General features: G+C 33.5%; 1 protein-coding gene across 1 annotated transcript in view; it reads left to right on the plus strand.

Moving 5' to 3' along the window:
• Window positions 1-7,019, plus strand: part of ARL5A (ADP ribosylation factor like GTPase 5A) — a 28,060-nt gene extending 21,041 nt beyond the window's left edge. Inside the window, exon 6 of the mRNA XM_043894220.1 lies at window positions 549-7,019. Coding sequence (XP_043750155.1) covers window positions 549-597 — 49 coding nt within the window. The 3' untranslated portion in view covers window positions 598-7,019. The remainder of the gene's footprint in view (window positions 1-548) is intronic.
• Window positions 7,020-10,974: the final 3,955 nt, after the last annotated feature.

A 10,974-nucleotide genomic window follows, 5' to 3' on the forward strand; every position in this document is an offset into this window, starting at 1 on the left:
ATAGCTACTATATATTAAATATCCTGCCATTTCTTCTTCATTTATATTGTGAGCATTTTGTCATATTGTAAAACAATCTTTGAAAGGAATTTTTTAATACATCATCATATGAATGTTCCATAATTTGCTAAATTTTTTCTCTATTGCCAAACATCTAGATTTTAGTATTTCATAGTAAAAATGCTTTCATGAACAGTAATAATACATAAACATGTCTTTATCTTTTTTAGGATATATTTCTAAAAGTAGAAAAAAGGGTAGAGTGTTGGTATTTTAAGCATTTTTGGTACTTCTTACTAAATTACTTTCTATGAGCATTCACTATGTAATTTTTGAGCTTTTATGTATCAGGCAGTATTATGCACTAGAGACATAACAGAACCAAAAATGTACGGTTGTACTGTATGAAAGGATAGCACCTACACTGAATATTACTGATTTTTTCTAATCTTTGTTGTTTATATAGATAAAAAATGGTATCTTCTTTTAGTTTGCTCTTCATAGCTTTTTATTTGAGAATTTGATCAAGATATTTTATTTTTTTATAGGTTATGCCAAGGACTTGAATGGATGATGTCACGACTTAAGATTAGATGATCTCTACTGACCTCTTCTCATAGACTTTGTGTAAATGAAGTGCTGGACTTTACCTGAAAGCTGCAAAAATTAATGGTTTAGATATATTTATAATAAACTGATTTAAACATTTAAACTTTTTCTATAAGAAGAAAAATTAAGACCACTTATTTGAAAACACAGATGAAGTTTCACCTTTCAGTCTGCTTTCTCATTAGTTCCTTCCAAAGCAAGGTCTTAAAGCTGTGATTGACATTTTTCTCATAATGAATCCTCTCAGGACACTGTGTAGCCTGTGGTAAGTACAAAGGGAGAGGAAGACATTTTTAACTTTCAGAGCTTTATTATCAGTATAACCCTCCCTTGTTGAATGTCGTTCTCTTCCTGTTCCATTAAGTCAAAATACAAATCAGCACAGATACTCAGTTTCCAATATTTTAAAATGTAATTATGAAAAGTATTTTACATAAGGTTGTGTATGTATTGTGTATATACCTCAAGTTCGAGTTAATGGCTTTGAATCATGTTCTTAAAGAAAAGCAAATAACACAGAAACTAGTATCCTTAGTTACAGATATAACGGGATGAGTACTGGCATTGATGGTGAGTGCCATCTCGTACTTCCCCTATGTTCTCTGTATCATACTAACCTACCCCCAAATCATTGAGCCGCTCTTTTAAAAAAAAAGAAAGGACAGAGCTTCACATTGTGTCCCTGATTTTTTACTGAGCGAATCACATACATGGAAAGCTGTAATCTGGCTGAGTGGAGTGTCTGTCATATTCTCGACTTAGTATTACTGGTGGACAGAATAGCACACTGACCAGTGATCAGATTGCTCCCTTTATTGGACCTTATGCCATCTAAATTTACTGAGTGAATTGTTAATCCATTAATTGGCCAATCATTAATTGTGATTAAAATTATAAAGTGATTTTTTTTCAGCATTAATTGGAAACTGTTGTGTGATATATGTCTACCAAGAGAAGTATCACGCCATAAACATTGTCAAATAATTTAGCTACAGTCTTCTTAGATAACAAATTATATGTCAAGCATTTAAAGTGAATTTGAGATGAAAGGTGAAGCGTATTTTCTAAGCAGTGAAGATAATTTGAAAATTCCTGATTTCTTAGGAGTTGAAGTAGGTTGAGGTTTTATTTGTGTCTAAGTTTTCTTTTATCATCTTTATACCATGTGAATGTATTGTTTGACAGTTACAAAATACGAATTTTTTTTAATGCTTTTAAGAATTTGGTTTAAAAATTGATCAACATAATGTATTTTATTAAGAAGTAACTTAGCCCCCAAACTTTATATGTTTACTTGGGTATTTCTTTTTTCTCCACCTGAAAATCTAAGATATTTCTGTTGTAACTGTAAGCAAACTTATCCTAAATGTGTTAAAACATATTCTTGGGTACTATGTTGGTGTATCTTTCATGCCCTGAAAATCTGATGACTAGTGCAAAACTGGCGTGTTTTAGAATGTTCAAGGGAAAAAAATTACTTTTAATCCCAGCCTTTTAAATTTCAAAGATTTTGATGAGAAATAGTACATACTATAATTACTGACAAAACTCGGAAAGTTCCTTTCTATAAAATATAAAATACTCATTATATAAATCCAAGTCAGGCATGGGAGATCAGTGTTTAAAATTATATTTTGTTTTATATTTATATTATGTTCAAAATGCAAATATAACACTTTAATATTTGTCAACTTCCTTTTAAAAAGTAAATCCTAAATTTCTAACTTTAGTTGTTCATATATCCTCACACTTTGAAATCACTATAAGGAATTGCTTGTATATTAAAAACCCAGATCTATTTTGTAGATGTTGCAGTGTCATCAGAAACAAATACTCTGTAAAGTAACCCAGCAAATCCACACCTTTTATCCTTTTTGCCTTTCAGTTTGAGTAATTATAATTTATTTCCTTGGATTGCCGCCACATCAGTTCAACTGTATACCCGCACAGTCCGTCCCTTGTCTTCAAGGTGTTGGCCAAAATTTAATCTTAATTGGATGTTTAAAGCGCGTCTTACCTTGTCACAATTGGTGTAGTGATTGACATGGCATCGTCTAGAATGCATGTACTCTTATACCACATTGATAAAACATGCTTTTTTGGTTATATCCTACCCTCTAGGCCAAGCATTAGAAATAAGATGGGTACCTTTATTGTTGTTGTTTCAGTCACTAAGTTGTATCTGACACTTTTGTGACCCCATGTACTGTAGGGTACCTTTATCCTTGTGCATAAAACCAGAATTACAGCAGAAAAATTTTTTTAATTTGTAATGTGAAAATACATCAAAATCATTTTAACAGTATTACTTCCAAATAACATGGAGCACCTCATGAATAGTCATGTTGGCAATTTATATGTAGTTTTTAAGTGGAATTAAGCAAAGGGCATTGTTTTTGGTTTTTTAATATACTATGTTTGGATTAAACAAACATCTTATTTAGGGTTATCATGCTCAACTTTGGAAAGAACAAAGCTCCATACCTCTGTTCATGTGACTGGATTTAAATATCCTATGTTTGATACTAATTTTGAAAATCCTGTAACTTCTCTCAATACCGTGATAAAAGGAACCATATTGCTAAATGCATTTAAATATGTTTAATTTTGTCATGTAGCATTTAGAAAGTATATCTTACACATTCTGATGAGGATCCTTGTTTGAAATTTTCCAGTTCTGTCTTCTTTGGCCCTCATGGATGGGCAAAGAATACATTGAAGGCTGGTGGTTTGGGGTGCAGAGGAAAGTGGGTAGGGAATATGACATTTTGCCTTAAGAATAAAAAAGTGCTTCACCTGCTGTCTGGCATTTTTAATGCAGGTAGTTAAAGTGATTTTAGAAGCACGGCATGGAATAGAAAAGAGTTTCTGTTTTCTGGTCTTGAAGAAGTGCCTAGTAGGTAGTGACAGTGGGATCAGAGAAGTGCAGGGCACCGAGCAAAGGCAGGAAGTCCCTGAGACATTCTTGTCTCTCTTGTCTGAGTGTATAGTACTAAGATGCCTAGAAATGGGATTCTGCTGTCCCATCTCTTAGGCACTTTACATTTCTTGCTGTGACTACAGCAACTACATACAGTACAGACAACCTCAAATTTTGTCCATATTAGTGTAAATAGAAAAACTGTAGACAACTTTCTGGTTTTCTCTGCAGGCCTTTTCGGGAATTTATCTGTCATGTTCTACTTTGTATATAGGGGACAGCAGCACACCCCAGACTATCAGTGCACTCTGGGGTTATCTTCTCTCAATTGCCCAGTTGTATCCTGAAATGAATCCATCTTTCAAGGCCGGGTTTTGCATGACTTAACTTTGAACCCTGCCACTGTCCAAGTATAATCTGGAACTTCTTGCTTCAGGATTGGCTTTCCCATAGCTCAGCATCCCCTGCACTCCTTTCTCCATCAACGAAGATATGTTCTCTTGGTCCTGGAGATATTCTCAACTTTACCTCTATCCATTATTCTCCAAACTGCTAGCCTCTAAGTTGGTTCTCTGGTCCTGTGCTATCCTCCACTGGCTTGATTCATTGATTTGCACTTTGCTTATTAGAGAGTATTGTCAGAGTTGTTGAGTACATCACAAACTGGCTTGCTGTGTGCACAGCACATAAATGCCTGCAGTCCTTTAAATTATACTGTATTTAGCATTTTAATGCTTCTTAATTTTAGCTTCTCACACTGAAAAGTAGATTCAGAAAGATAAGTACCTAGACTGCCAGCTCCTTGAGCTGCTAGTTAGATGTGAAAGGGATTAAGTTACACGTGTATTCTCTTCCCATTCCAAAAATGAGGTATATGTTGAATAATGTCCATACAAAGAGTATGAAGAGAAAGACGACAAACCAAATCATATATGTAGTGCTTAACCTGAAGCCATCCCCACATCCTTAAAATCATAAACCACATCCATTTCTCCCCCTCACGTTTACTTAAAGAACAGAGGTAAATATTAACTGTCTAAAGGAATTAGCAATGAGACACTTATCCTTACAAACTAAACCTGTTGAAATGAACTTTAAAAAACATCAGAATTATCAGCCATCATGTTATGACACTGTAGATGCAGATTTAATATAGAAAATAATTTTTTTAAAGTTCTGCTTATATAAAAACAATACTTCTATATCATGCTCCCACAAAGAATGTGTGGTGTTTAAGACCGGCACGGTGGAGTAAAGGAAAGAGTTTTAAAACTTCGGATGCTAAAGAGTGACTGCTTCTATTAAACCCTAAAATTGTGTATGGAATTATGAAGAAATTGTAATAGGATACAGTTGGGTTAATTATGCAATATATCTTATCAATTGTCTAGCCCTTGTGTATTGTTCTAAAAACTAAAGTTTGAATCTTTATGGTCTTGCCTGCTAGATATTATGTTCTTTGGTAGAGAATTCCCATAGTCTGTACTCAACAAGTGCCTAAAATTGATTTGTGTTGATTTTTAAGTCCATCTAATAAATTATATGTGTTTTCTATGGTATTACATGTGCTTGGCTTACTGATGATACAGCCTTGAGGGTTTTTAAGTCATAATTTTTGCTTTGAATAAAAAGCCTTGAAAATGCAAATACCCACCCTAACCTTGAATAAACCGTAGGTGAAGGAAGCGCGAGCAGAACCATTTTTCCTCTTTACAAGTACAAATATCCCGACTCTGGTGTTCGTTAATGCCGAAACTAGAAAAAACTCTGTTGCTGTTTTTTAAAATAGTTTTCACACACAGAAAATTATATTGTGTGTTTTAAAACCTTAGTAAAAGTTTGTTGCCTGTGTAAGAGTAGCCTCTTAATTCTCCTCATACTTAGTGGTTAGTAATTTTGTTGTATCATTTAGATCTTGCACCATTTCATGTGCATGCACGCCAGAATCCTTCCTCTTTAGATTCTTCTTGAAAAATAAAATATTTGATAGGATGCTGTTATGTTTCTCATATTCATTCTTCTTTTTTTCTTTTTCTTTCATTTTCTTTCTTTCCTTCTTGCTCCTTCCTTTCTCCCTCCCACCCTTCCTCCTTTTTCCTTCCTCTTTTCCATCTTTCCTTCCTCCCTTCTTCCTTCCTTCCTCTCTCTCTCTCTCTGTTGACTGTGAACTCTAGGGGCAAAGACTTGACTTTTTTCAGTGATTTACAATTATATTTTGTTTCTATTTTAAACAATCTTGCATGAAAAGTGAAAGGTATATATGATTTTAATTATTATATACTATTCTCTTCCCAAACGTCTTACATTTGTGATATAAAGAATTCCTCTAATTATTTTTGCTTGAAATAGTCCTTTAGATTAGAGTAGCTTTTTCTTACTTTATGTCCCTCTATGGTTCCTTAAGAGGAAGTGATACCTGCAGAGCACTTTTAAAGATATTTTTTAGGTTAATGTTCAAGATAACACATTGAAAAGAAAGCTATAATTATGTCCAATGAGGGCTCTTTTGGTTGCTAGAGATGAGGAAAATGTATACTGATTTTAATTTGTGCTTAAAATACATTTTACTAATTAACTATTGATTTTTAAATATGACACATTCTTCTTGTAGATATTAATCTTCCTTACTGTATTTTCCTAGAGAAACCTAAATGAGGATGTGTTCCAACTAGTCTCTGTATATTGGCATATATGCTCTATGTATATTGACATAATTGAAACTGCATTTAATACACCAAATTAGAAATTTTTTGAACATTTTTAGGTTTATTGTATTAAATTTTCTGATATACAAGGTTTTGACTCAAGCTTTGTATGCAAGAAGAGGTGGACATTTTTTCTTATCTCTTTGTCATTTTATTAACTTGTATTTCTCTGTATCCTAGGAAAATTTTACATTCAAGAAATGTTCCAAAAAGTGATGATCTTAGGGCACTCGGGTGCTTTTGTATTTCATCAGTGCTGATATGTTAGTTACGTAGGGAAGTAATGCTTCTGGACCTTCCTGACAAGACAACTTTGTGGGTGACTGGGGGATACTTATGTTGGTGCTCATGTTGGACGTCATGGCTTTGATGTAGGGACTTCTCCATTGGTAAAATAGTGCAGTCAGCTTTTTTGCAGGTGTGTTACTTCATTATACTTGTAACATCATTCTTGTGTCCATAACTGAAATGTCAAGCTGCAGAAATGTAAGGCACTGGGTCAGGTGACCAATTGTAGGACCTTGTTTATAATGAAATAAAGAAATAATGTTAAGGTGTGTCTGAGGGGAAATAACAAATACAATTTTACTGGTGAATTTCCATGTTTAATATGTATATTAACTTTTTTTTTAAAGTTGCATGTAAACCTGGTATAAAGTATTGTCTCTGCTTTATGCTTTGAGTAAAAAGAAAAAAAAAGATGAGTTAAATTGTTACCCTATTATGTACTGTTACAAATACCTTTTCTTTTAGAAAAGGTTAATTATAATTACTATTCACATGTCCAATGTTGTCAGTGTTTTCATTCTGGTTTTTTGTCTTATGTGTGTAGACTTGGTGATGGTAGCTCTGTTAGCTGCCCAGGACTGAGATCACCAGGGCAGTTGAAAAGGTATGACAGTTGTATTCTGCAAATGAAAAAAAAAAAAGAGGCTTGTCCTAATGTCTAGAATCCTTTTTCTGGAACTTAGTCAATTAATAGCATTCTATCTTTTATTTCTAGCTATTTGAATTGGACATGAATGAATCTGATAAATAGTGACCAGTTTGTGTGATTGATTTGTCTTACCATGTGAGGAAAGTCCAGTCTTTTTGTTTTAACTGAAATTTTTAAAGTGAACATTCATGAGAATGGTTGATAGTAAACAGAAGAAAAAGGAGGCAAAAAGTTATGGATGGCAGGAGCAGCATTCCCACATGCATGTTTATCTGATTATTGGTCTTTCTCCTAGAATATAAGCTCTAGACCACTGTGTTTACCAGTCTATGTCTCTCAGCACTGAACACAATGCCCTAGTACGTAACAGGTGTCCAATTTATATGTGTTGACAAATCAGTGAACAAACCATTAATATTTTTGTGCTCCCCCATGTATGGATTTTTCTTACTTATGTGATTGTAGCATAGAACTACCTCATTTAATTGTTTCCATTTAATTCTTATCTCAATTTTTATTTAATTCTGCCTTATTTCAAAAGATATTCAAAGTGACTATATATTTTTCTAACTAGTTCTTCTAGTAGAAATAAGACTTATTTTCTTAAAAATGGCCTAAAAGCATCATGCAGAACAAATAGATATGTACAAATTTTATTTCTTTGAGATCTGTGTGACTCTGCATCTAGGAATGTCAGGAATGCACCAGAGTTTGTGGGTTAGCATCTGCAGACATTGAAATAATAAATGGTACAACAGCTCCTTTGGGAAAAGATCTGGGTCATCATCATCTTGATCTTTTATGCCCTTCCTTTTTTTAGTTTTCACATCTGGAATATCCTCTTTTTGGTGGTAAATAACCTTTGTCCCATGAAAAGAGTGATATTTTCACAATAGAAAATAGCCTCTGGCAATCCTTTTGAATGTGTTCCTTATGACTTAGACTAACTTTTTGGGGATTGCTTGAGTTGGGCTGCCTGAGTTGACGAGTTTTTCATATCACTACATGTCTTACATTCTAGCATATCATTCTACATCAAAATGGATAAAGTCTCTTTGAAATAGATCCAGTGTTTGAATTCTTCTACTATTTAAATCCCCAAATAATGTTCTACTGTATTTCTATTATATTCTTTTATAAGGAACACTGTGATGGACAGCTTCCACTGAAAGTTATTCTCATAGTTCAGAGTGTTCCTTTATTTCTTTTGGCTGGAATCCCAGGAGAGAAACTATTGGATTAAATGGTTTGATGGGATTTAAGAATGCCTATTTTTCCGTACTTTATTAATATTGTATACTTGGAGGGGGGCCTTTTCCACTCTAATAAAAGGATAAGCATGTTGTCTTATTTTGCATTTATTTGATTATTGAGACTATCTTTCTTACATGCTTCAGTTTCTTCTTAATTATTCTTTTGTTCATTTATTATTAGAATCTTAATGTTTTTCTTGTGAATGGAATAAGTTCTTTAAATAGTAAATATATTAGTCTTTGATCATTTGGTTTTCCCATTTGTCCCTTTAATTTTTGTAATTATCTTTTTAGCATATAAAAGTGTTTGTGAATGTAAAAAAGTTAAGAAATGCATGATTTCTTTGAGTAAAAACCAGAAAAGAGACATAATAACAAAAAGAAAATTAAAATTGTTCATTGCTCCATGATTCTAATAAAACCGCTGTCAACACTTTGAGATGGGTATAAATTTGAGTCAATATTTTGAATACAGAATTTTAAAACCCTGTAATTTTTTCACAATGTACTATAAACATCTCTTACATACAAGACATTATTTTAATGGATATATTGTGTTTGCCTGTTTGGATTACCGTAATTTATTTAACCATTTAAATGTTAAATTGTTCCTTATTTTTTTTTTACAAATACTACAATTAATACTTGAATTTGTTTTTTATTCAGTTTACAGATTGAATTGCTGAGCAAAGGTGTGTCGATTTTTAAAAAGCATTATTTACATATTGCCCAATTATCTTCCCAAAAGAGTACCCACATCCTGGTCAATTCTATCTGAAGACATTTTGTATTATAGTAAAGTTTGTTAACCTGTTCGTCTCTCTTCACAGGCGGTTCACGGGTCTGCCCTTTGCAGGTGTTTTCAGGCTGTGATACGTGTTCATTAGTTAGTTCTCCCTGACTCGGCCAAGGGCAGTACAGAGCTTCTCTACCTGCAAGTTTTCTGCAATCTTTAACCTTTAATTATTGTGCAAAATTTACTTGTTAATCCTCTTGTAATGTAACCATTGACTTTTGAGGGAAGAATGGAAAGGAAAAAACCTAAAAAAAGATACTCCCAGCTGATCTTTTTTTCATGTGGGGAAGTGAAAGTGAAAGTTGTTCAGTCATGTCCTACTCTCTGTGACCCCATGGATGTAGCCCGCCAGGATCCTCTGTCCATAGGATTATCCAGGCAAGAATACTGGAGTGGGTTGCCATTCCCAGGGGATCTTCCCAACCCAGGGACTGAACCTGAGTCTCCTGCATTGAAGGCAGATTCTTTAACATCTGAGCCACGAGGCTCTAATACTATATCATCTAACATAGACCACTGATCTGATGCCTTAGTGATCCTTTTTCCTGCAAATGTGTTAAGTCTACAACTGTCAGCTTTTAATGCTAGTCATCTTATTTTTCTTTTAAAATTTCTTTGTTTTATAGGAAGTTTAGGTTCATTTTAATAATATAGAATGTACTCTTTCCCAGTGTGACTGAAATTCCCATCTTATCATTATCTCTTCTAAAAAAATTGTGTTTGATGAACAAGTTTTTAAGTTGCAGAAACACATCTTTGTATATTTCAAGCACTTACTGTTTCATGCTTTTAAGTTCTTACCTAATCTCTAAGTCAAAAGTGAAACCTTTCTCATATGTTTAAGGTATGACAGTGAACATTTTCATAGATTTTTGGGCATTTATATTATACAGATTTTCTAACTCCTTTGTACATTTTACTACCACTTTGTGTGAAAGTCACATCTGACTTGTTGCGACCCCATGAACTGCAGCACACCAGACTTCCCTGTCCTTCACTATCTCCCAGAGTTTGCTCATACTCCTGTCCATTGGATCAATGATGCCATCCAACCATCTCATCCTGTCATCCCCTTCTTCTCTTGCCCTCAGTCTTTCCCAGCATCAGGGTCTTTTCCAGTGAGTTCAGCTCTTCGCATCAGGTAGCCAAAGTATTGTGAAAGTTATTTTAAAGTATAGTGATCTTTGCCATGTCATTAATCTTTTTACCTGTTTTTGTGGTATCTTAGTTTCAGAAAAATTAAAAATTTTGGTTGAATATATTAGGCTTTCATTATGATTTGTCTGATTAAAAATTTTTGTTATGGAGAAGATGAAAAATAACTATAACTAATGGTTGTAGGATATTTTTATATGTCCCTTAGTGGATGATAGTGACTATTCCTTTTTTCCCCCAATAAACTGTAGTTAATATGATAGGATCAGCAAAGAGGACATTATTGGCTTTTCAACCTACTGAAGTATATATCCTGCATTTTCTTTGTTTTTAAGATTTTGCATTTTTGTAGGACCCTACTTGAGCTATACGTTGAATACAATTCAAAAGTGAAAAGTGTGGAAAGTCCTGTGTTAATTAATTCAAAAAGAGATCCAGGTCCATCCATTAATGTCCAGCATATTAAGGGATTTGTTAAGTTATAAGATGAAACATGCTGCCATTAATTTTTTTTTTTTTTTTTTGCAAGGAAGGTTTTCAGTGTGGGGAAATAATTTGTGATTGTGACAGATGAGAACAAACTTTTACATCTGGTATGA

The sequence above is a fragment of the Cervus elaphus genome, chromosome 33 (genome assembly GCF_910594005.1).
Source record: "Cervus elaphus chromosome 33, mCerEla1.1, whole genome shotgun sequence".
Taxonomy (NCBI): domain Eukaryota; kingdom Metazoa; phylum Chordata; class Mammalia; order Artiodactyla; family Cervidae; genus Cervus; species Cervus elaphus.